The sequence below is a fragment of the Ursus maritimus genome, unplaced genomic scaffold, assembly GCF_017311325.1.
Source record: "Ursus maritimus isolate PB19 unplaced genomic scaffold, ASM1731132v1 scaffold_3, whole genome shotgun sequence".
Lineage (NCBI taxonomy): Eukaryota > Metazoa > Chordata > Mammalia > Carnivora > Ursidae > Ursus > Ursus maritimus.
Window position 1 is genome coordinate 56758411 of NW_024425563.1, and position 27482 is coordinate 56785892.

The window sequence follows — 27482 nt, forward strand, 5'->3', positions numbered from 1 at the left end:
ATCACTGGGCTGGCCCAAACAAGGCCAATGCAATTAGAGCACAAACTACGGCTATGGAAGAGCTCTTTCCAATATAGTCATTTGGACCAAGGAAAGTATTACATTAAGAGACACCAGAATCTCATGCAACTTCAAAATGTAACAAAGCAAACAAGGAAAATACAGAATGCCTTAAAGACAGTATTCAAAAATCTCACTTGCTCCATGTGTCACTTACAATCTCATCTTATGGTGTAAGTAAGAACATTGTTAGGGTTGCCCAGAGCTCAATATGGCATTGAAGGATGGCAGATTATGCCACTCTTTGGCATCAAGATTATTTTGAGCTCATGGTTTCTGGAAAAAAAAAAAAAAATGCAGACACAGGAGTAGCTCTGTAAACAGAGAAGTTAACCCTTCATTAAGGGGAATTTACACTTAGAAAGGAGATCTCTGCATGTAAGAGTGTCTCCTTCTTTGTACCAGGAAGAGAAGGATGACTCTTACTCACAAGAGACTTAGCACTGCAGAAGTCACTGACTTAAATCTGCTAACAAGCCTTCCCTCTGTTTACAGTGCCCTTGCTGGTAACCCTCATAATTGTCCTTTCCTCCATTTCCCACACCCCCAACACACACACCTTTATTCAGTCTTTAGCTTAAGACAGTATCTAATATGGTGTCTTGGGCCATCTTGGGGAATTACTCAGTTTTGGGTAATACCTTACGTATACATAGATAGGCATACATGTTAACAGATATATATGCATGTTAATAAACCTGTTTTTCTCTTATTAATCTGACTTGAATTAGACAGGGTCTAAGACAAGAACTCAAAAGAGTAAAGGGAAAATTACTTTTCCTCCCTTATTGTATCATGGGAATTGCACAATTGGGTTTTCTTGAAAGATCAACCAGTCTTCCAGAGTTGTGGAGGTGACACAGCCAAAGAATGCTCTAAAATTCTACTGATCATCCATTTGCCCTCTTTCTTGGCCTAAAATCCATCATCACAATTACCAATAAAACACTATATTCTACATAGAATGCAAGACAAGAACTTAATAATTGTCAGTAACATGAAAGAGCTTACATATTTTCCCCCAAATAAATATGAATGACTTCTCTTCTAAAAAACAGTTCTCACTATGGAGAAAATATTAAACACTGAAACATTTCAAGAATGAATTCGCAGAGGATGACCAATAGACATTAGTGCTGGAAGTGCATCTCCATGGCCGGATTATACACTGCAAGGGCAGCACTCAGCTCTAGGTCAAAGAAAAAGCAATAAAGGAAAAAATTCCACTTCACGTAATCCATTTAGCAATTCTTCCATTACTTTCTATTAATTGAAACATTCATACACAAGGAAAGGTTTCCATTCTTTAATTTTTTAACATAATATACAGAACCACAATACTATTTCAATTTCAAATTATGGGAGCCTCACATTCAATTATGCTTGGATTTGACAAGTTGCTGTAACAATACTGAGAAAATTCATGAAAAAGGTATTTAATAATTTGTTAGATAATCAAATATCTTTTTGCTATGTGGGCCAATGCATTAACAGTAACTTGTTTAAAAATGCAGTCTTTTGGACTTCAAATTATTATAAAAGAATATGAATATTATATAGCTATACTTTCTGAATTTCTCAGACCCATTCCATTTCAAAAGCTGAAGACAAATATTACAGATCAGAACATTCATGAGATCATATCTCCTCTGTACTTACCTATAAAAATCAAAAACTAGACCACACATTCCTAAAGATATAGCTATTTCTATGCTACATTAGTGTAATCATAAAAGACTACGAGAACTAAATTATCACTTTTATGTTAACAATTTTCACCACAATACATCTTTCCTAAAAAGACAAAAAAAAAAAAAATGCAGGATTTTGGATTTCCCTTACTGAATTTAACATAATACAATCTCATACTTTCTGGCTTTAATAAACTTCAACTCTTTTTTCCAGTAGGAACTATCTACACAGCACAGTGCTACATACGATTAATTATTCCGGTGAGATGTAGATTTAGATTTACAATATGATCAACACAATAGTGCCATACAAAGTTTTCTGCAGGTAAAAATGCTAAGAAAGGCCACAGTGGACAGTGCCAGACACTGTGAATACAGTAGATTACAGGTACCACTGAGGGTCAGAGGAGATCACAAGTTTCTAATTCTTTCAGCAATGGGAAAAGAAAAACATTTAGAGAAACATAAGAGTAAAAATATATAATTCCACTGTCAATAATAATGTAATTTCTCAGATACTGCTTCCTTAAACAGGCAAATTAGTTGAACTTTAAGTTAGAGAAAGTGAACAAGATCCAAATATGAAAGACGTTCCTTGTTTTCTCATCAAAGGAATGCACTAGGATTAGCACGAGGGTCTTTCTGGTTCCTGTATCTGTAGGTCAGCCAAACACCCAGGATCTGGAATGGAAGAAAAAAAAAAAGAAGAAAGAGAAAGTAACAGTTGTATCTGTTTCTTCGGTTTATCAATAAATACTTTGGAACCTCTGAAGCTCTTGGCATTATTTGTCCAAAGAGGAAGAGATTTCTTTTTCCCTTTCAAGTCTTGTAAGTAGCCCAAATTAGAAGCCCTAACTACAAGTAATAGGAACACTGGCCCTCCAGAGATGTCTGCATCATGAGCCCCGGCACCTGGGAATAGGTGACCTTACATGGTAACAGGGACTTGGCAGAAGTGATGGGGTGAAAGCTGCTGAGACAGGGAGATTATGTGCGCGGGCTCGCTGATGTAGTCACAAGGGTCCTTATGAAAGAGAGGCAGGCAACACAAAATCAGAAACATCGAGAAAAGGCGCTGTGATGTCAGAAGCAGCAGGAAGCAGAGTCGGAGAGAAGATGCCGCGTGGCTGCCTTGAAGATGGAGGATGAGCCCGCGAGCCAGAGCGCAAGCAGCCTCTAGAAGCTGCGAAAGGAAGGACACAGCTTCTCCCACAGAGCCTCCGGGAGGAGCCTGCATTTCAGGCTTCTGACCTCTAGCAGTAGGAGAGAATATATTTGTGCTGCTTTATGCAACTCCATTTGTGATTGTTAGAGCAGCAATAGGAGCTTAATACAAGCACTGAATTGTCTGCGTAGCTAAAATATGACATTATCTTGATAATTGAGAAACTGGGTTGAGGAAAAATTCAGCAATAACAAAAACCCCACAATAACAAATTTTCCTAACACAGATCTTTAAAAAATATTATAATTCCTGTCTCTCTCAAGGCACAGGGATCTCTAATTTTAGAAAAGTACTGACCTATTACTGTGTCGTTTCCCACACCAGGTTCACCAAAGCGTTAACCAATATAATTTTTTTTTAAATTAAGAAATGTGCTCATTCTGTTTCTGCTACCTCAAAGTTGATTTACTTAACATAATCAAAAATTCTTAGACTGAAAAAGGTACAAAATTTTAATGGAACAAAATGAATTTCAAATTATATTTTCCACTTTAGATCTGTGCCAACTTTTCATCTAAATTTTATTTGACTTCGTAACTACTCATTAGCCCTTTAAACTACTTCTAGAGAACTATGATCAATCCAAAATTTTCTCCATTACAACAGTAAGAATCCCTGTGTTACTGTAAAATTCACGACTGGCAGTGATTTCAATTATAACAAGTAAGAGCTGATGGAACTATAATTTGTGAGTTGAATCAAGGACAGTTAAGTCTAATTTAAGGGAGCGGGAAGTTTGGGCTGCCATATATATATTACAGGGGAAAAAGGGAATTTACTTAATAAACACAAGAGGAGTACTTTGTGACCGGCTCTGTTCTTCACACTTCACAAATTCAAACAATCCTCCCAAACACCCTACATCATGGAACACTATCCTCATTTTACCAGCAAGGGAACTGAGGCAAAGAGGTTAAACGACAGGGTAGCAGTCACACAGGTCATGAGGCCTAGAACCGTGGTTCAAACCTGGAATCCATGCCCTCAATCACGTTCGGGGTTGTATGGGAAATCTGATGTACCGAAGGCCATTCTCAGGCTAACATTCTACCTACCGTCTCAGTCAGGCTGGTTTTTATAGTGTGGAAATACTTTCACACCTGTTGTGGACAGCAACTCCTCTGACGCCCCCCAACCTGCCCAAGCATCATTTCCTTTCCCCTGTCTCAGAAACACGGGCACATAGGGAGAGAGCTTTGGGTGAGAATTTTTGAGGTTTTAAATAGTTTGATTACCAGCCTTGAATACAGGCCAATAGTGTAAGTTACAGGGAAAACAAAGCAAATGGGTACATTAGACACTCATAATTGGAAGCCACATTTTCCCAAAAGTTCATACCTCCGTTTCAGTGGTAAATGACAAAATGGGAGGATCTTTTCCTTTGCCCCATTGTTGAACCATGATCTCATCCCTCCCTCCCTGGGAGAGTCTAGAAGGGACACCACACCCGAAATGCAAAAAAGATCAAAGTTAGATAACTCATGGATTTTAAGTTTACAAAGCTGCTTAAAATGATTTAAAGATTCTCAAGGGTAATTTTGACTAGAACTGATCATGAACTCCACTGACCCTAGAACCTAGGCCTAGTACGTGGGGCACTAAATTATACAGCTCATTACATAGAAATATGTGCAATGAGCCTACACATTATTTTTATGTTTATTTATTAAATATAGAAAGGCAGGAGGTAATATGCCAAAATATGAACATTGGTTATTTGCCATTTTAGTTAGTAAATACATGTAATTTTTCATGTTCATAATTTTCTGTATTTTCTAAAGTTTCTACAAAGAACATGTGCTAATTTTAACATGTTAAAAGTTAACATGTCTCAGCTATTTTTCAGATTCTAAATCAAAGTTTCTTTTGTGGTTTAAATTTATTTTTAGCTATTGTAAATAGTTCAAAATCAAGTCTGTCTCACCAATGAAAGGAAATCATTGGTTAGTTAGCTTCATTCCTTTGATTCTGTAAAATATTGAATAAAGAATTAGGGCGCCTGGGTAGCGCAGTCGTTAAAGCGTCTGCGTTCGGCTCAGGGCGTGATCCCGTCGTACCGGGATGGAGTCCCACATCGGGCTCCTCCGCTGTGAGCCTGCTTCTTCCTCTCCCACTCCCCCTGCTGTGTTCCCTCTCTCGCTGGCTGTCTCTCTGTCACATAAATAAATAAAATCTTTAAAAAAAAAAATTAAAAAGTTAGTATACCTATAAAATAATCACTACCCAGAAAATATCAGGTTGGATAAATTATTATTAAAATCTCTAGCCAGGTTTCAAAGGATATGGTATATCAAATATTAAAATATAGAGCAGGATTCCATGAAAGAACACCAAGTCTTCTTAGCTCTTAAGATACCTAAGACTCATGATTTTATATTCTTTGTTTTTAAAGATTTTATTTATTAGAGAGAAAGAGAAAGAGAGAGAGTGCATGAGTGGGAGGAGGGGCAGAGGGAGAGAATCTTCAAGCAGACTCCTCACTAAGCACAGAGCCAGACGTGGGGCTCGATCCCACGACCCATGAGATCACAACCTAAGCTCCAACCAAGAGTCAGACCTTCAACTGACTGAACCACCCAGGAGTGTCCCCATGTGTTTATATTCTTAAAAGAATTAATACTTTAAAAAAACAGTAGGGGGAGGGATGAGTAGGCAGAACAGAGAAGCTTTTTAGGGCAGTGAAAATATTCTATATTATATTCTAATGATGGATACATATACACATGTCCAAATCCATAAAATGTACAAAAGTAAATCCTAATGTAAACTGCGGACCATGGGTGATTATGATATGTCAATGGAGGTTCATCAGTTGTAACAAACATCCCACTCTGGTGAGTAATGGTGATAATGGGGGAAACTATGCCTACATAAGGACAAAGGATATATGGGAAATCTCTGTACCTTTCTTTCAATTTTGCTATGGACCAAAAACTGCTCTTAAAAAGAAAAGTCCTTAAAAAAAAAAAAAAAGGCATAACTGAAGGTAATGTAACCTGATGAGAAGAAAACGGAGCTGCTCAAAAGAATTAAATTCTCAAAATAAATTCAAAATATAAAAAGGAAACCATGTGGCAAAATCTGGCTAATGGGCCATATGGAGATTGCTCATCCCGGTTTTTCTCCTATCTATATTTTTAAGTTTTCATGGAAAAAATCTTACTTTTAAAAGGAAGCAAAGGAATAATGCACAGAATTGTTTTTAAACAGTACATCAATTTTCTTGAATCAATGTCACAACCAACCCACAAGTAAGACAGCTCTTTCATGAGAAAAAGTGAAGCGGAAAAAAATGCTCAGAATAGGAAAGGATGTCAAGGGAGACTTCTTTTAAAAAATGAATATTAACTTTGGTCTTTATTTCCATTTTTTTAATAACACCCAGGTGTGAATTTTCATTCTCAAGAAAAGGAAACTGAATAGAATAAAAAATATATCCACAAACACACATATATATAATGTGCTATATACTGACCCTCCATCATATACATATAGTGTATGCATTATATACACAAATGCAGTATATGCATTATATATACATTATTAAATTTGATTTTCTCCTGTTAATCTGTCTCATGTCAGTCTGACTCTTAGTCTAGCTAAAGGAACTTGAAGGGCAGAGAAAACTGTCCCTTCCCACCCACTCTAATTTAACAAGCTCATTATCAAAGAACAAAAGCTGGCCAAGGGTTTGTGTTATAAACAATGAACATTCTTTTCTATTCATTTTACATACTCATATGATTATCTCCATGAAGTAAAGCGCTGTAAGTAGAATGTATGAATTTTAAAAAAATTAATTTTGATACATATTGTCAACTCAGCCATATCAAAAATGTCCACAGATATTGAGAGTTTAATAAAGACACTGCAAAAGGAATTAGCATTCCTCCAAAATTATCAAACAATACGAGTATGGTTTTGCTTATGGACACATATATTATACATAAGTGCATTAATCAATATGATAAATATTGATTGGTAAATTAATAAGAAAATAATAGTGTTTACCTGTAGGGTTTGGAAGGCTAGAAATAATGGGGGATGGGCTTGGAGGCAATTTTTCAAAGCATATCTTTATATGTATGTACGTGTGTGTGTTACATACTATACATATTAAACAGTGTGAATACCCTACCTATGCCAAAATTAAATTTAAAATTATAATTTATCATACAACTCTACAAAGAGAAGAGACTCTAGAAATAACCCAGCCTAAACTCATTTCATTTGTTCATTAAATTTTACATAATTTAATAATCAAGCATCTCACTCTGTATAAAATTAATGCTAGGTCTGTGAGGTCTTCTGATTTCAAGCCAGGGCTCCTCTGATTACAATACTGGTTCTCAGTGAGGATACTTATAGATACATTCCGCAAGTTAGGGGCCATGCTAAGGTAAAATCCCATGCCCTCTTGCCATATAAAACAGAGATCCTTATGACAAAAGTCGAAAGAGAGTGAGTTATTTGTACATACCTCTGTAAAGCTGAAGAAGAGGCCAATGCCACCAACAAATCTCAAAACTTCTCCGGCATATTTTCCTATTATTGGAGCACACAGTGAGCACGGGTGGCTGCTTTTGACACAGCTCTGTATCAATTTAAAAAAAAAAAAAAAGAATTTTTATATCAAAGTACAATTATAAAAAGCAGATAAACACTAAACCCTCCTAAAAATGAGTAGCTGGAGTATTATACCCAATTTGGGCCTTGGCTGTTTAGTAGTGTCCTAAATTCTTAAATGGCTCCCAAGGATCCCGAGCCCACTATACACACCTTGAGTAATTGCCTCCCCACTTTGAGTGTGGATGGGATTTGTGGATACCATAAACAGTCACTCCCATGTTTACAGTGTGGTTACATAAGACATCATCTTAACAGAATGGAGATCAGCATGCTGACTCAGATGCCGCCATGTTGTGAGATGGCTGTATAGTTAGAACCTGAGAGCAGCCTCTAGGAACTGAGGAACCCCCAGCAAGAAAATGGGACTTCAGCACTACAACCACCAGAAGCCAAATTTTGCCCACACCCACTGAGCTTGGCAGAACACCCCCCGGCCTCAGATGAGACTACAGCCCTGGCCAACACTTTGATTTCACCCAGGTGAGCTCCTCAGTGGAGGACCCAACTAAGCCATTCTCACACTCCCGATCCATGGAAACTGAGATAATACATGAGTGTCGTTCACGAGTCACATAGCACTAGAAAACTAATACAAGAGGCCTCATTGAAGGAAAATCCAGCTCAGGGCTCAGAGAGATGGTAATAGGAGTTTCCCTGGATAAATGCATGTGAACTTCCCAGCAGAGTCAAGCTCCAAGTCTATCCTCATAGCGGAGTCTGGCCTGGGGCAACAGTATGGCTCTAATTTGTCTATCACTAGCTCGGCTCCCACAGAAAGAGCACGGAGCTGTAATGGGGAAGAAGGGAGGGAGGAAAGAAGGTTAGTTCCATGGATTCTCCTCTCTGGGGATGTTTCACTGGTTAAAGAGCCCCCCAATTTAGGATAGACCACTGTCCTCCTACTACCCTGATATGCTTCAAAACCAAGATATTTCTACAGCTCTTCTGTACCTCTAAGGCTGATCTGCTCTTATTTTTCTTTCACAACTTGTTCTAAGAGGAATTGAATGGGAAGAAATTAGGGGCAAAGAACCACAAGCATCTGGGTCTGGCAGGGCTCTGGGATATTTAGTACCCTCAGGAGTGGATACTTGAGAAGAGACAAATGATACAACACTGTACAGGGAATATAATATGGGTATATGTAAAGCATTTTAAAAATACAATTCAGCACTAGAAATTCCATTTCCTTCATGTTAATCATTATTCATCTGTACATAATACATCTCCAAAAAATATTTTATACTTTGTACTTACAGCCAGACAGGTGTCATTTGGGTTAAAACTTCGAAACCCACAGCAGTTTAAATTTCTCTGGATATCATTTCGAGCACTTGCTGTATTGTTCCAACCAACTTCCAGAAGCTGGCCCTAGAAAATGTATTTAATATATACATTGAAATGTGTTATCTCTGCACAAAATGTATAAAGCTAGAGCCTGCAGCTTTTAATACTGAGTGTACCTAAAATAAATACTTTTTGTAAGATGATTAAAAGTTTTCAAAGGGCAATACCTAAATCTGCAACAAAAATTAAAGCACTGCTTCTATCCCAAGAATGAAAAGTCTTAATTTTCATATGCACTTTAGAATAAGCACTTAGTTCAAAAGATTCTCAGACTGAAGCAAGACAAATTTTCCATTGCTCTAAACAGAGATGTATATTGTTTTACAAATTAAGAGAGTGGAAAGTGTAATTGCTAGAATGGTATCACAAATGTTTCACTGCATAACGGTGAGAAAAGACTGGGTGACCATCTTTCAGTAGCAGCACTTTTTACCCAGGGAAGGGAAAATTTCACTTCAAGGATGGGAAAAATAGCAACACCCGATGGCGCTTCTGGGGTCCAGTCAGCCCCACTAATGCATCAGGAACAAAAGATTTTAGCTGCCTACAGTGAAATGCCATTCTGAGCAAAGAGCAGTAATCTTATATTCCAATCATTTCTCCCCCTCTTTTCCTACACATACTATGAGGTGTAATAAAGTAAAAGGAAAAAGTCTTTGCTTACCTGTTGCTCCTGGTTCAGGGCTAAGCAAGCACATGATACAGAAAACTGAACAATAAATACAAGTAAGAGAATGATCATGTACTGAGAATTCAAGTTAAGGTATTTCTCGATACTCTTAAAATAACATAAAATAGAGGTATTGACAACTTCGGAATGTACTAGAAGGAATTCAACCAGAAAACAGAACAAATGGCCTAGAGAAAGTTTACAAAGAATATATACTATTATTTTTATTAATGCACTGTAGATATTTCATAAAAAAAACTAATATTTAACTAAAAGCTGATCTATTAGATTTTCGTTTAGATTAAAATAAAAATTCTTACATATATAAAACAAGAAATAAGTATAGATAAATGTATTTAAGGTTTCTTAGCATTAAAATCTAAAAAACAATCACTGAAATGCTCAACTACATATTAACCTTTTGGAAGGGGTCTAGAGGTCACTGAATCAGTTCAGTGTAACTGAATTTGCAAGATATAAATAGGACTGTAATTTGTAGAATACATGCTTCATGATGTGAAAAGGAGAAAGTGGGAACATACAAATTTCACCCTAAGAAACATTCCTAATGTTGGTGGAACAAATACACATAGGTCATGCTAGGAGTTGCCCCCTGGTAATTCATTTCCTAATGATAATTTCCAATCAGTTATAGTTATCAAAAGAGTAATCGATAAAGGTCAGAACAAACTCAATTGGGGTAAAAATTCTGCTTTTAAAAAAGGATACAAAAAAAAGCAACACCTGATGGTGTTTTACGGCTCCAATCAGCCCTACCAACGCAATCAGGAACAGGAAGATGCCCACTGCAATGACCACACCAACCACCCGGAGGCTGGAAATCAGCCCGAAACCAATGCCCCACGCAGCGATTCCAATGAGCAACAGACTAACCAACTGCAAAAACAACCAAAAGGGCCAGGGATGGGGCAGGGGGGCAGCGGGAAGACAGAGGGGGGAGGAATACATCAATTTATATAATAATGTCAAGAACAGTTTTCAGTATCTTACAAATGACTGCTCAAACTCAATACTAGTATACACACAAGATCTTAGGAGATAATGTTTTAACAAATTAAATTCATCCTCAGGCATGCTTTAAAAAAGCCCTAATAATAATCTATGAAATTATATATGAAGCCTCCGAGGTCATCTGGTTTACTAAGCCTAAATGATTTCTACCTAAACTTTTGAAATCATGGCATGTGTGAGACTCCTAGATGCCAGTACATCTCAGTCCAACGTATTGATTTCTTCATGTGGAAATCACTTTTCCATGTTTCCTTTAAAGCCAGTTGCACTGTAACCTCTGTGATGCCTTCCTCATCCTCTATAAACTGCTCTTCGAAGATGGTTCTACTGTTCCCCTCATCACATCTTCATTCTGTTGCCAAGCCTGTCTCTCCTAGGACGCTGGGAGCACCTTGAGAGGGAAGGCCCATCTTCTCATCTGTCTATATCCCCAGAACTTATCACAGAACTCGGGTCTTGCGAACAATCAAAAATTTCTCAAAGAATTATTGAAAAAAATTGCTCTAGATGTCATCAGGTATCCTATTAGAATTCAGAGAGAAAGAGGTCATTAAAACTCTTAGGACAAAAACAACGTAGGAGACTTTAGCTATTTTAAGTAAAGTGGTATTCTGAGCAGGATGAAATTACTTTATACTCCATCTACTTATACACTTATAAAATAAAACCCAGTGAAGAGGTGGAGTGCATGCCTCAAAATCAGTCAACGCCTGTAAGACACAAAGTTACAATTATTTCTTTAAAATAGCAAATAAAGGGGGGCGCCTGGGTGGCACAGCGGTTAAGCGTCTGCCTTCGGCTCAGGGCGTGATCCTGGCGTTCTGGGATTGAGCCCCACATCAGGCTCCTCCGCTGGGAGCCTGCTTCTTCCTCTCCCACTCCCCCTGCTTGTGTTCCCTCTCTCGCTGGCTGTCTCTATCTCTGTCGAATAAATAAATAAAATCTTTAAAAAAATAAAAAATAAAAAATAAATAAAATAGCAAATAAAGAGCATGCCATGTAAATATGATGTTGAACTGATAGAAGATAAAGCTGAAACAGGTATGTGGGAGGGTTGGGGGCTGGGGTTGTGGGGCAGGAAAGAGGCAGTATCTTCACTGAGTGTCAGCCATTTCCTGGAGCAGGTGACCATATAATACATAGTTGGGAGGAATCAAAATACATAAAATATAAACTTTCTAGCACCATTTCAAGACCCAATAAACTTTGTTTCGAAATATAAAATAAATCACCACTCACTCAAAAGGATTTTTACTCAAATATTTTATTTTTTATACATGGAATCATAGTTTAGTAACACAAATTTTAAATATCTTGGTATCTAAAACCTCCTACATGTGTACAGATACAAGTAAAACTGCTAAATATTGACAAAGAACACCTATTTGTATTCTTTAAAAGATTGTATTTATTTTAGACAGAGAGAGAGAGCATGAGAGAGCACAAGCAGGGGGAGTAGGAGGGGGAGAAGCAGACTCCCCACTGAGCAGGGAGCCCCACCTGGGGCTCGATCCCTGAGCCGAAGGCAGAGGCTTAACTGATGGAGCCACCCAGGTGCCCCACCTATTTTACTTTTGTCCATTTACTACAAAGCAGATCTTGAGAAGGAAAAAAACTGCTTGTAGCATGATAGAACCAAGTTAGGGAGTTACACGGACTTGCTGTTCTCCACGGTGGTTAGTACACAGAAAGATTTTGTTTTCAGAGGGAGAAGGAAAGGGAAGAATTCTCACAACCTTTGCCACCCAGAAATTGCTTGGCCCCTCTCATTTTCTCAAGTGCTCCTTATCAGCAGGTCCATTTGCTTCTGTCTTGTTTTTATCTTCTCACTCGCCATCTTCTCATGACTTCCAGCTACCTGTGATGGAGAAAAAGTCCTCTGCTCCGTCACCAGCGAGCTTACTCCTGACTCTGTGGTATCCAAATATAGCATGTTTCCTTCCACAAGGGGTGAAAGAAGAAGGTGAGAGGATGCAGGGACAGGCCTTCGCCTGGGCTGTGCTCAGCATCCGCACTGCGTCGTGGGACCAAACGCTGAAGGGGCTCCGCATTTGCAACACACAGAGGGACTCGCTCTATCAGTCAGGTTCTCCAGAGAAAGAGAACTAACAGGATATATATTTAGAAATAGAGATTTATTTTAAGGAATTGGCTCATGCAATTGTGGGGCCAGCACGTCCCAAATTTGTAGGAGGACAGCAGCTTGACAATTCAGGCAGGTTTTCTATGATACAGTCTTGAGGCAGAATTCTGTCTTCCATAAGGAACCTCCAGCCTGGGTGGCTCAGATAGTTAAGCGTCTGCCATCGGCTCAGGTCATGATCTCAGCGTCCTAGATCAAGCCCCACATAGGGCTCCTTGCTCAGCGGGGAGCCTGCTTCTCCCTCTCCTTCTGCCCCTCCCCCCTGCTCATGTGCATGGTCTAATAAATAAAATCCTTTTTAAGAAAAGAAAAAAAAAGGAAACCTCAGTCTTTGTTCTTAAGGTTTTCAACGGATTGGATGAGGCCTACCACAATGGGAGTAATCTGCTTTACTTAAAGTCAATTGAGTGTAAATGCTAAGTCTAAAAAAATGACTTCAAATCAATAGCTACGCTAGCATTCAACCAAACATTTGGGCACCATGGCCTTGCCAATTTGACACATAAAATTAAGCAGCACACCTGCCAACTTCAATTCCTCGGTTTGATGCCTATTTCCTAATTCAACTAAATTTTGGGAGCAGCATTATCACTATTTCTCTATTTGAGTCTTAGAGCCAAAAAGATCAGAAGCATGAATAATATGATATTACAATTCTTCTAACCCCATTGCTTTAAGGAATCCTTTTGGGAATCCTACCAAATCCTTAGTATATTAACAAAATTCTCACAAGTCAAATAGCCAACAACAAATGACTAGTGCCCACTATACACTCCAGAGATGAGATATCCCTACTAGAGCAAAGGTTGGCAAATTTGCCAGATATTTATCACCTGGCCTCATGGATCACACAGTCTCTGCCCCATCTATTCGACTCTGCTCCTCTAACACAAAAGCAGCGGTAAACGAATGAGCAGAGCTGTGTTCCAGTGTCACTTCATTTCCGGATACTGAAATTTAAATTCATGGAATTTTCATGTGTACCAAAATATTATTCTTCCTATGATTTTTTAAAATATATTAAAAATATAAAGCCATCCTTTGTTGGCAGGCTATACAGTAATAGGCAGTGGAATGGATGTGACCCATAAGCCATAGTTTGCTGACCCTTGCTCTAGAAGTCAGGGTAGCAGAGACTAAAAAATTACAATGGGACTAACCATTGCTTTACCAGATATTTTTACAAGATGGGTCAGAACGATAATCAGAAAAATCCAGATAAATAGAAGAGGCCAATGGCTGCAAAGAAATCCTAAAGGAGCAGGTTATGGGCTGAAAAAATGACCATACTGTGAATATTACTTTATATAACAAAAGAACAGAATATAAATATTCTAGGGGTGCCTGGGTGGCTCAGCCGTTAAGCGTCTGCCTTCGGCTCAGGTCATGATCCCAGGGTCCTGGGATCAAGCCCTGCATCGGGCTCCCTGCTCAGTGGGAAGCCTGCTTCTCCCTCTTACACTCCCCTTGCTTGTGCTCCCTCTCTCGCTGTCTCTATCAAATAAATAAATAAAATCTTTAAAAAAAATAATATAAATATTCTATTATTTGTAATAAACATAATATTTATCAAGTATTTTATAAATATTTTATATGGCAAAAGATATGACAAAATTAAAAATCTTAAAAGGAGGAGCTTATCCTGGATTATCAGGTAGACCCTAAATGTGATCACAAGTACCCTTACAAGAGAGAAGCAGAGGGAGACACAGAGAGAGGAGAGGCAGAGGGTGGTGTGGCTCCTGGCCAAGGAATGCCAGCAGTCACCCGAAGACAGAAGAGGCTCTCAGAGAGAGTGCAACCCTGATGATACCTTCGTGTTGGACTTCTGGTCTCCAAAACTGGGGGAATAAATTTCTATTGTGTTTAAGCTGCCATGTTTGTGGCAATTCGTCCAGGAAACCCTACAGAACAATTCACACGGCGGGCACTGGACAGGTCGGGAACCGTAACTATTACAGAAAGCTGCCTGATAGTTTACCACTAATGGACTCCTCCCATGAGGCTGGAGTAAAGTATTCAGGTATCCTTGTGGGCACCCTCCTAGAAGACCTAATCCTTTATTTACAGCAGCAACATCTCAGCAAAACGTGAAAACTGTCTTCTGCTCTCACAGTTACCACCTTACAGGCTCGTTAATAATGAGAATCTTTTCTCTTTTGAAAAATAACATCTACAACTAAAAGAGAGGGATACTTTATCACAGCAATAAGAACTTCCAGGTCTCAGACTAGGCATTATGCTATTACTGAAAACAGTATCTAGAACATTCACAAGTACCTCTGCTCTGATTTTTTTTTTCTGAGCAGGGGAAGAAAGAGACTACTCCCGTCAACAGACCTCTCTGTCAAAAGTATTTTTCACCAAGCTCACTCTGCTGTGTCTCTATAGGTGTCCGTCTGTCCCTATCACCAATACAAAGCACTCCTCCTTTAAAAACAGTGAAGAGACTTTATCAGTTTCCTCTTGTCACTTTAATAAATTACCACCAGTTTAGTGGCTTCAAAGAACACAAATTTATTCTGCTGCAGTTCTGGAGGTCAGAAGTCCAACATAGGTCTTACTAAGCTAATCACAATGTCAATAAGGCTGCATTCCTTCTGGAAGCTCTGGGGGTGAATTCTTTTCTTTGCCTTTTCCACCCTCTAGAAGACACTTGCATTCCTTTGCCTGTAACCACTTTCTCCATCTTCAAAGCCAGCATCGTAGCATATTCAAATCTCTTAGTCTACACCCTGTTTCCCTAAGCACATCTCTTTTCTTTGAGTCTAGCTCTCCTGCATCCCACTTATAAGGACCTTTGTGATTACACAGGGCTTCCCCAGATAATTCAGGATAATTGCCCCTTGGCAAAATGCTTAATTTAATCACATTTCAAAGTTTCTTTTGCTATGTAAGGTCACATAACGATCCATATCCAAAGATTAGGATGTGCACCTTTGGGGGCAGAGGGACATTATTCAGCCTACCATAGAGGGTTCTGGGATCATTGGCAACTGAGCTACCATAGAATCTCTCTTGCTCCAAATACTTTAAAATATTGTAAAAGGTTGTAATATTTTATTTAACTGAGCACCAAGAAACTATGGGAAAGTCCCACAGGCCGGAAAGGAAGGGAAAATGCAAAGTGAAAGTGTAAGCATACAATGGGTGGGGGCGGGCGGGAGTTCTGGGTGGGAAGGGTAGGAAGGAGTTCCCAGATCAGAACAATCCCTAAAGAGGAGGGACTTGGGTTTCAATCCAGGCAGGACTGGGAAGGAGAACTAGGACCATTTATGAGCATTTCTAGAAAGCTATATTTTCAGTGTAAGGCGTTATAGAAAAACACCACCACCACACCCAGGGTGAGAGCAAAGATTTCTCAGTCCCTTCAAAAAGCTTTCTGCAAGAAAGAGAAACTCTAAGCCTAGAGTCTGGAGTCTAAATGTCTGCAGTCTAAATGTCACTACCCAGGCATGCAGGAAGCTGATTCTGATAAATCAGCCAAGCGATTCAGATAAAAGCTGATCACAGGCAGTAACAGGATTTAGGGAAGGAAAACTCACAGAAGCAAACCCAAAATGATTCAGGAGGGACGTTTGGAAATCCTGGCCCTCACACCATTCCCAAAGAAAAAAGGAAAAACTTTGCTGTCAATCAAAAATCACAAAATATATAAGAAGAGGGAAAAAAATCTGCCACTAGAGAGATACAACAGAAACAGCAAAAGAAAAATTAGAGCCCCCAGGAAGTGGAGGTAATAGAACTAACCAAACGAGACTAAAATTATTATGTTTAAAGTGGCTAAAAAGATAAAAGAAGAAATTAAAACAATATGGACAAAACCATATTTAAAAATAGAGACTTGAAAAAGAGCCAATAGAGCAAAGCCAAAGAAAGTAGAAAGAAGAAGATAAATAAGGCTTCCTTAAAAAAAGAGAAGAATGACAGGCCTTCAGCAAAATTATTTTTTAAGAAAAAGAACAAGGCTAAATTCCCCAAAATGTCCTTAACTGATGAAGAATAGCTATCAAAAACTCAAAACAAAAATCATACTCAATAATAAAACCTGAGAAACATTTCCTTCAAAATTCAAGAATAAGACTAGGGGCTATCACACCTTCTAGTCTACATTGTAGTGGAGATCTTAGACAACTGAATAAGAGTGAACATCGAACAAAGATGAGGAGAAACACAGCTGTTATTATTCATGTTAATAGGAGTAGCCACATGGGAAATCCAAGAGACTGAAAAATATTAAAATTGGTAAGAATGAGAAAAGTTGCTATAAATAGGAACAATGAACAAACGTCAACAGCATGCTCATGCACCCCCCAAAAATTTTTAATGTATTTTTTTAGGATGCGATTTGTAATAGGCCCCACAAATATCAGGTACATATAAGTAAATCTAAGAAAAGTATTATAAGACCTTCATGGAGAAAATTGTGAAATTAATTGATGAACATGAAAAACTGCTTTAAATGAAGAGATCTAACAAGTTCATGGGTGGAAACACTATTTATAATAAAGCATCAATTCACCTCCAATGTAGTCTACAAATTCAATGGATTTCTAGCCAAAGTCTCAATCAGGTTTTTTAGGGTGGAACTCGATACAATGATCCATTAATTTCCATGGAAGAATGAATGTCCCCTGTTGCCAAAGGGCTAGGAACATTTTTAAGGTTAAATAGAGAGGCTGTGTCTGCTCCACTCTTTCTCAGCCCAGCTGCACTCTCACCAGCACCATATGTAAGAAACGCTCTTAGTAGCAAATCAACCTTTGTCAGCGCCATCAACTCACCGTTCCAGACCTCTCTTTCTCATGCTTTCACCATGCTCTGCAAAACCTGGGCCTGACTCTACATCTTTTAGACAGGTTTTATTTTTTTTAATTATTAAAATTAAACATACAAATAAAACTAAAAAGCTAAGGAAGTTAAAAATCGAAACAAATATCATAACTTGTTGTAATGACTCAAAAATTAAAACCAAGTACCTGACACAGATCTAAATAAGCCACCAGTGTAGGCTTGGAGGGAGATGGAATTCCAAATCAGTAGGAAGAGTGGAGGCTTTAATTAATTGCCCTGTTTTGAAAATGAATAGTAGCAGTCCCTACCTCACAGCATAGATTTAAACCCTAAATATAAAAGCAAAACTTAAACATTTAGGAAAAAAAAAAATAGAGGAAAACGTTTTGACTTTGTAGTTAAAGAAAAACTTTTTAAACAAAACCCCGCAAAATCAAGTATCATACTAATGTAGGGCTTACTATGTGTAAAGAAGTATTCTAAGTGCTTTCCATTCACTAACTAATTTCATCTTCACAATAATCCTTAGAGTTAGGTAGTACTACTGCCTCATTTTCCAGATGGGGAAAGTCATGCACAGAGATGTTAAGTAACTTCCCCAAGATTACACAGCAAGGAGGGGACAGAACTGGGATACGAACCCAGGCTTTACAGCTACAGATTCTGTGTTCTTACCTATCACACTATATACCACATTAAAATTTTAAAATTCTACACAATAAAAATCATCAGACGAATGTAGGATAAACCTAGAACTAGAAGGTATTTGCAGCACATATATATATCAAAGAATACCTACAAATCAATTTAAAAGGACAAAAAAGCACACAGTAAAGCAGCCAAAGGTAGTTACGAGGCAATTCGCCAAAGAAGAATCCAAAAGGCAATCAATACGTGAAAGATGTTAAATCTCATTATATATCAGGAAAACAAAAACCACAACAATGGGATATCCTCTCACATGCACCAGACTGGCACAAATTAAGCCTGACGACACGAAGGAGGTGGAGAACCTAGAACTCATTCAAGACAAAGTGTAAATTTTTGCAGCCATTTTTTAAGAGAGAGAATCTCAAGCAGGCTCCACACCCAGCACAGAACCTGACACAGGGCTCCACCTCACGAATCTGAGATCAGAGTCGGACGCGTAACTGACTCAGCCATCCAGGTGCCCCACAAAAGGTCACCTTATATTCTTTGCGGTTGACTAATAGGTCAAATAGTCATAAGTATATACACATGCCTGGAAATGACAGATGTTGATTTTAGGACAGTGACGACTTTTGAGTGGGGATAAATGGAAACGGGGATGGAATGGGCCTTTAGCTGTATAACACCTAACTTCTAAAAAACAGGCAGATGTGGCAAAAACACTGGCATCCATGGAATCACCCTGTTGGGTTCCCAAGAGTCTACCATAGTATCTTCTCTGCACATGAAATATTTCCTAATTAAAACCAGCCTTGAAAATTTAACAGCCCCTTTCTTACCATGGCACCAATTCTAAATTCTCCTGCTTTGCTTTCCTCTGTCAACTGGTCCAACTTTCCTCATCTAGCCTTTGCTTCCACTATTCCCCAAACACAGCCACATAAATCAAGATATTCTCATTCATCTCTCTAATATTTCAAATTAATTTTCATCTGTGCATCTTCAAGGACTGTCCACATTCTCTCCTGCGATGGGCTCCCAGTTAGAAAAATGGAAGGCTTTCGAATGAAGGGGGTATACACTTGAGTGCAGTAGCCAATGATTTGTTGTATCTCCACTTGTTTACAACAGAAAACAAAGCCCTGGACTGATCACACTTGGATGGCCTCATGTGTGAAAAAGACACCACCCTGTCTCTCCTTCTTGCACCCAATTCCCAAGCACAGGCATGTTGGCACACCCACAAATACACATTCTCATTTGTAAGGTGGAAGAGAACATAGAGTTAACTATCCAATCCCAAACAAATTCTGCAGTTATAACTACAACAGTAAAAGTGTCCAAACATCAACTTATTTGGGCTAGTCAATTTTCTGATAAACTCCCAAAATATGTTAGGTTTTTTAAACAAAATAATCGAAAACAACATAAATGTTATGTTCTGTGTGGCAAATGCTTCTGACACGTTGCGACACAAAGCCCTCAAGTATTCATAATTTTTAAAATTAGAAATAGCACCCAAAGGTTTATGATATGCCTCTAATTAAATTTGCCCATCAGAGTTGAACTTTTACTGTAAAGAAGCCCTTTAAAGATAGTAATGAAACTATTTATTTCTGAGTAGTGGTAATTATATGTTATGGTTGGTTTGTAATTTTGAAGAGAATGGGGCTATATGAAGTCTTCCAAACTAGTGATCTAAAAATTATTGATTCCAATAAAATTAATTCTAACTGTATAATTAAAAAGCCTACGTTTGTCACTAGAACTTGGTAGACAAAGGAACTGCAAGAATCCTTTGTTCAATAATAACAACAGTTTCCTATGAGACCAATTGTAATAGAAAGTAAATTTAGACCTATGACAAATAGTTTCCTTCCCTTGGGAGACAGAATACTGATAAAAACAGATTATGGATCTGTTAACTCATTGATAGCAATGTTTTTATGAGCAGGAAGCACCAACCTTTCCTGTTTTCTCTTTAAAACAAAGAGAAGTGTATCGCATAAAGAGAGCTTCTAAAAAGAGAGATTAGAAGAGCTATAATGGAAAAGACACACCAAAGCAAGATTAGAAGAGTCTCTACGACTGGTGTTACTTCCCAAAGTTCTGAAAGGGGAGGTGCTGGGAGAAGCCACAGTTCATACGGCGATGGACCCTGAGGAAGACGCTAGTGGAAGGGTCACGGCAATTCTCAACTAGGGCTCACAAGACAGTGCAAATTCACAGAACACCAAGGCACAATGCTACCTGGCCAGTGATCTATTCCCTTCCATCTTATAGGTGAAAGAGTCACAAAACTACCTGCCCAAGGACAGAGAGGCAGAACTGTGGCAAACTTTCTGCTTAGTGCGTTTTTTTTTCCTTCCCTGTGGAGCCATATCATAGTGCATAGCATTATAGTTAAATAATTTTTAACACTGAGATATAATACTAGCAACGTTATAATGCATAAGATAGCATTCTTGCTTTGTCACCAGATCCTTATGGGTCTGCATAGCATCTCTTTAACTTACTCCCTAGGAGACCTGGCTGCATCACAGCCATGCATAAAAAGAACAGTGAAGTCTTCTAGTCATATGACTTTTCCATTTGTCAACTACCGAATTCATTTTGTGCTTTTCACTTTCCTTTAACCCAACCCAGGGATGTTGTCACATACACTTACATTCACACGGAAGTGCCCAGTGCACTGCCCAGAATAAGGGAGCAAGAATGAAAAGTGTTTATCTTCAACATCACTCTAGTACATAAAATTGTTCAAAACTAATAAGCATGCGTGCACGTGTACACTTGTGGATACATGTAACGCCATTACAGAACAAAAGAAAAAATACGTTGTGCATAACGATCTTTATAATCTAGCTTAAGTGTGTCTTGAAATATTAAACTACTACACTAAGCTTTTCAAATGATGAAGTTGCTAGGATATTCTAGAATGAGGAATAGAAGAATCAAATTCCTGCCCAGAAGAGGAATGACTTCTATTACAGATGTATTTTGCCTTTACCACCCAGCACCTGCATCTCTTGTAAACCTCTGAATCACGGTGCTTCACAAGTCCCATCTGACCACTACCAGCAGTAGAGACACACAACATAGGCCTATCAACCACGGGTGCTCATCCTCCTATCCACAGTGATTGGTCCATGGGATGGGTCCATAAACCAATGGTGTCAATCAGTTCTTCCATTCCATAATAAAAGGATATTGAAAGAAAAACAAATGGGTTCCTCTGGCATACCAAGCTATAAGAACAATTAACATTGATTCTGCCAGGGGCCGTTTTGGCACATGGAAAGATCTATCTTCAAAAAGAAACTAAGCAGTGTCAAGCTGAGCTGAGAAGTAGATAAAAGGAGCAAGAGAGTTCTGACCTTTTCTGAGCCCCTTGATCCAGCCATACTTGACAATCCAACTATTTGGATGTCCCAATTCTACCTATGCTTTCGAGAGTTTGTGCTCTCTCAAAAACATATTCTTTTAAGCTCATCTATAACCCATAAAGAATTCTGGTTAATACAAGCTTCGTCTTCCAAGTGTTTATCATAAATCTTTTAATACCTTCCAACATGCAGAGACTTTGTCTACCTTCACAAATGAGACCACTTTCCCTACCTAGACTAACGCTAAGTCCTTCACCTTGAACGTAAGCTTTTAAAAAATATGAGCACTCCCTTTTAGCTGAAAAGACCTCCTGGAAACTTCACTCTGAGGATAAACCAAGAAGGGAAATCAATGACCCAGACAAATGCCCTACATGATCTCCTGTCTGCAAACACCCTGTCTAGACTTAGCAAATTTAACTCCAGCCTACACTGCACCACAGAGCAGGTCAATGGTTGCTTGCAGATTGGAAGCAGGGGTTGTGCAGCAGGAGGCAGGGATTACAAGGATAAGCAAACTATGGGGGGCAATAGATATGTTCAAGGTCTTGAATGTGGCAATGGGGCTAGGGGTTTATGCATATATCAAAACTTACTAAATTTCTACTGTATGTGCAGTTTATGGTATGTAAATAATGGCTCAATAAAACTATTTCAACAAAAGACACATCTTTCCAAGGAAAAGCATTTTACAGTCTCCTCCTCCTTCGGGAATGGAACAAATCATAATGCCTAGAGTTGCCAATGCAATTTGGTGAAAAGAAAGAAAGTTATGTGCCCAGAATGATAGAGCAGGAAAACAATGATGACTGGGACCTTGATAAGATTCTTGAATCATGCCCGTGCTCTGGACTACCTACATCTGGACATTTACCTACATGAAAATAATAAAGCTTACTATTTAAAGCAGCAGTAGCTGGGTTTCTATTACCTAGGGCTGGACTCTACTCCTAATATGGTGGTCTTTCGTCTTTTTCTAAAGCCAGGAAGATCTGGTCATTCCCAGGCTGGTGATCTGTTGTCTCTAATCTTAGAATAAAGTCCAAATCCCAGGTTAAAAAATCCAAGGATGTGAGGAGCCTGGATTATTGCTGGAGGTAATTCATTAGCCACTATTCCCCACCTCCAGCCATACTTCAAATTCTTCTAACGAACCGTCTATACTTTAAGTGCCATATAAGCAAGGCACATGCTTCTCTGATATTCCTAGCACCTGGCTAAGTGCCTGGTACAGAAGAGATACTCAAAATACACTGCTGAATGAAAGAGCTCATGAAATTGCTCATTATGCTTTAAGGACAGGGAAATGCTTCTTCCCTAACTAATATAATATTTGGGGGAAAGAAATTCAGCCCAATGATGTTCCAGATTATTCTTTCTCTATATAACCTATAAAAACGATTTTCATTCTTTCATCAAATATCCACCACATTTCAAAGCAAGATGCAAAGAGAAACTTGAATTATTCCTAAAATATTTCTCATTACTTCAACATTTTTTTTTAGCATCTGAATTCTACCAGGGTAAGTGAATTGCTTTGAGGATGAAAGAGGAATATAGAACATTTGAAAAAACTGGATTTGATTTTGTATTAAATTATTCAAAAATATTTTGTCAGCACTAAAATAAGAAAGAAGTTGTGCTAATAGTGGAGGATACGAAATTTAAAACAGGAGTAAGATTCAGAGGGACTATACCACCAAAATGTAGCCCAGCATCCACAGACACATAAAGAAAGCAAAGGCTTCCCTGTACCTGCTTCAGTGTTCATCATGAGCAACTGCACTTGGACACTCAACTCGCCCTCTGAACTTCTGCCTACTGTGGAAAACTGAAGAACAACTCAGCGATGATCAAGCACGTGTTTCTATGATGCCAAATATCTGGACAGAAATTTGAAAACTCTACAAATCATCTAGATATTGCCAAATATCTACATGTTTAATGTTGAAACCAGGACCTCCATTCTTTGTTTCGTTTTCATTCTTCAAAGGATACAAAGAAGCCTCACATGCCTTTGTCACATATTTTCCTTCCTCATGTTCTCCGTGGTGCCAAGCAGATTTTATACTTACCAGGCACAAAACACATATACGTGTTACATAATATCTGCTAAGAAGAAGTTATATAAAAGGATTCAAAAGTAAGGGATCCTGACTTGTCATGTTCCAAGGATAACAGTTCGAGGTGGCACTCACAGCTGCCAACCAAGTGCCAAGTGCACCCCTACCCCTGCCTGCTGTGGGGAGTTCTGGGAGACCAGAAGTGGGGCTACGGGCACAACAGCCCTGCACTGATTTTGTCATTCAATCAACTAAATGTCAACCATGTGCCAGCGTTGTGCTGGGCCGTTGGGAGAGGAAAGTGATGAGGACTCTGTCCATACTGCTGAGGGTCACAGAGCTTGTCCTGTGAAAAGCAAAAGGATAACTGCTCTTTCCAATGACTTCTTTGATCAATTTGAAGACCAAGTCTTAGTTCTCATCTCACTTAACAGCATTTGAGACAGATGTTCAATTCTGCCTCCTTCAAATGACTCGCACTTGGCTTCTAGGATACCAACCTCTACCAGGTTTTCCTCTTACCTTCTCAGGCCCCTTTCCTGGTTCTTCCTTGTCTCCTAAAGCTCTTACTGTAAAGGGGCCTTTGGTTCATTCCACAGATGACTGCACTTCTCCATCTATCTTCAATAACTTGTGGATCTAATGCAGTATCAACCCTAAATCCCATTCTCTATGTTGATGATTCCCAGGATTTAAACTTCCAGGCTACTCCTTTCCCCTGAACTCCATTATTGTCAGTCTAACTGCTGTGTGATATCTCCATTTGGGTATCTCATTGGCATCACATCTAATACTGAACCCTTTATCTTCCTCCCAAAGCCTTTTCCACCCACAGTCTCCCCATTCCTATTAATAGAAGATCCATCCTGCCAGTTGCTTAGGCTATAAATCATGAGTAATCCATGGCTCCTCTCTTTTTCTCATGCCCCGTTCCAACCCATCAGAAAATTATGTTGGCTCCCCTTTCAAAATACACCCCAAATCGGACTATTTCCCTTACACTGATATCACACTGGTCCAAGCCCTCCATACCTCTTGCCTGAATTACTGCAATAGCCTTACATGTGATCTCACTGCTTCCACTGCGGCTGTCTATAATCCATTCACAATTCAGTCGCCAATCTTTCAAATGAAAAATCAGGCCCAAAGCCACCAACGGCTACCGTTTCATTCTGTATAAAAGCTCTAATCCTTCCAGTGGTCTCAAGGCCCTTCCTCATCTGCATCTCCCACCTTCTGACTCACATCCTACACCACTCCACCCCCTGCTCACTCTGTCCCAGTCAAAATGGACTCATCTCTGTCCCTTGCATAAACCAGGAATGCTCCTCTTCCTCAATCTTTTCAAAGTTCCATCTATACGAAACACTCTTCCCAGATATGTCTTTCATCGCCTTCAAATTTTTGTCCCCATCTTGTCTTCTCAAGCAGCCTAATCCTGGGCATATATTAAATATGGACTTCTCTTCCTCTACCCACCCACAACTTCACCACTCTTCATTCTTCTTGCTCCATTCTTCTCCATTTTCATTTTGCTCACTTTCTTGCCTTTTCATATGATGTATCATTTATTTACTTAGCTGCTTACCATCCACTTCATCCCATAAATGTAAGACCCATGAAAGCAGCACATTTTGGTTTGGTTTGTTTACTGCTCTTGATGTTCAATTAATATTTATTATTGGAATGAATAAAAGAAAACATTATTCGGGCTCATCTTATATTTATATAAGACTAAAAATATATTAGGCCAATAATGTAAAAAGGAGAGAGGGTCTTACATTTATGGGATGAAGTGGATGATGAGTAAATAAGTAAATAAATGATACCTCATATGAAAAGGTAAGAAAGTGAGCAAAATGAAAATGGAGAAAAATGAAGCAAGAAGAATGAAGAGTGGTGAAGTTGTGGGTGGGTAGAGGAAGAGAAGTCCATATTTAATATATGGCCAGGATTAGCCTGCTTGGGAAGACAAGCCCCACACAGGGCCCTATCTCATGACCCTGAGATCATGACCTGAGCCAAAATCAAAAGTCGGGTGCTCAACTGACTGAGCCACCCAGGCACCCCTAATATTTAATCATTTTTGTGATTAAATATTATAATCATTTTTGTGATTAAATATTATAATCATTTTATCATTTTTATGAAGTTTTCATTAGGTGTGTTTTGCCTGTGGTAAAAAGGGGGCAACTTATTCTGTAAACTAAATTCAAGGAGTATTTAGAGAGTATAGCCTTTGTGTGTGTGTGTGTGTGTGTGTGTGGTTTTTTTTTTTTTGTCTTTGTTTGTTTGTTTGTTTTTAAAGAAAATGCTACACACTGAAGGATCTAACAAAGAGAAAGCTATGATCTCTGCCAACAACAACAAAAAAATGGTTAATGGTCTAGCTGGAGTAAAAAAGCAAACCTACAAAGATACCTATGATATGGAGAGTCGGGATGGTCAATGGCAAAGACAAAGTAAAACAAAATCTTACAATACTTTCAGCCCTCACTGTAATTTAGAATTAGGTAGTAAAAAAATAATCACATGCCTTCCCTTTCTCCCCAGATCTGACTGAATTAGTCTGGAGTGGCACTCAAGTATTAAGATTTCCAAGTAAAAATGTAAGGAAACAATGCCTTTTGACTAAAGAAATAAGAGACTGTATTTGAGTAACTTTACAAAGACAGAGCAAGGTATTCTAGGTTGAGGGCAGAGGATCAGCAAAAACAGAAAGGCAACAAAGGGCATTTTGTGTGGGGAATTCTCTGTGGCTAAAAGATGTCAAGGGCTGCAGATGGGAGGGGCAGATGGTGAAAGATCTTGAAGGGCATGCTAAAGAATTTGGATGGATTCTCTAAGAGTTTTCATCTATTATCACAAATGGGTTTGGATCACTCATTTTACAGTGGCAAAATAATTTGGAGTATAAATTCAGATGAAATGTAACACGAACAAAGAGGATCTAAACCTAACTTGCCTTCACCAGTCCTGCAAATGTGTTTGAAGTGATAATGGCCCATTTTTAAACCACTTAAAACTGTATATAAATCAAGCCAGTGAAATATTCAAATCTCACTTTTCGAATATGGGCTGAAATACAATTTTTCCCAAAATGAATTTTCTTTCTTTGTAATGCCTCTTATGTCGTTAAACTTTATGAAAGTTAATAACCTCACTTCAAGTGAGAAATGGCATAAATAGCACATTTTTGTTACCATTTTTACATCAAAAGCCGGGAAATTTTACAAACACACTTGGCAAAAAGGCAGACTATAAATATCGGCACAACAGCATCACATGAAAATCTCAGGTTCTGTAAACAGTGAATCATTTTTAAATCAAAATGCAAGAAAATAACCAAGAACCACTTAAATATTTTAAATTCATTCAGTAGTTTGAACGAGAACACAGAAATAACATAAACCTAACCACACATGAAAATATTAAACAAGAATAATCTGAAAAATGATGATTGGAATTCTGAAAAATGACATCAGTGCAATCATTTGAAAGTAACAGCAATGAGTAGATTTTTCTTTGGCTGAAGTACTAGTGTTTCTCATTTATTTTGGAGTTAAGACTGAACAAAATCAAATTTTTCTAGCACTCTAATGACCAGAATGGGACTCAAAAAAAGGTACAGGTAAATCATTCCATATTTTTACTTACTGTACCTCAGTCATTTTTTTCTTACAACTAAAAGATTAATATTACTACTTTGAGGGCATGAACTCCTGCCTCCACAGGGCCTGCTTGAGTCAACACCAGCTAGCGTTAAGTACTAGAAATCCCAATTGCTTCAA

The 27482-nt window shown here is 38.5% G+C and overlaps 1 protein-coding gene across 1 annotated transcript in view; it reads right to left on the bottom strand.

The window, feature by feature from the left end:
- Positions 1-1352: 1352 nt before the first annotated feature.
- Positions 1353-27482, bottom strand: part of TSPAN13 (tetraspanin 13) — a 30622-nt gene continuing 4492 nt past the window's right edge. The window contains exons 2-6 of the mRNA XM_008686363.2: positions 10352-10519; positions 9617-9697; positions 8863-8976; positions 7457-7570; positions 1353-2432 (exon numbers count right to left, since the gene is read on the bottom strand). Coding sequence (XP_008684585.1) covers positions 2358-2432; positions 7457-7570; positions 8863-8976; positions 9617-9697; positions 10352-10519 — 552 coding nt within the window. The 3' untranslated portion in view covers positions 1353-2357. The remainder of the gene's footprint in view (positions 2433-7456; positions 7571-8862; positions 8977-9616; positions 9698-10351; positions 10520-27482) is intronic.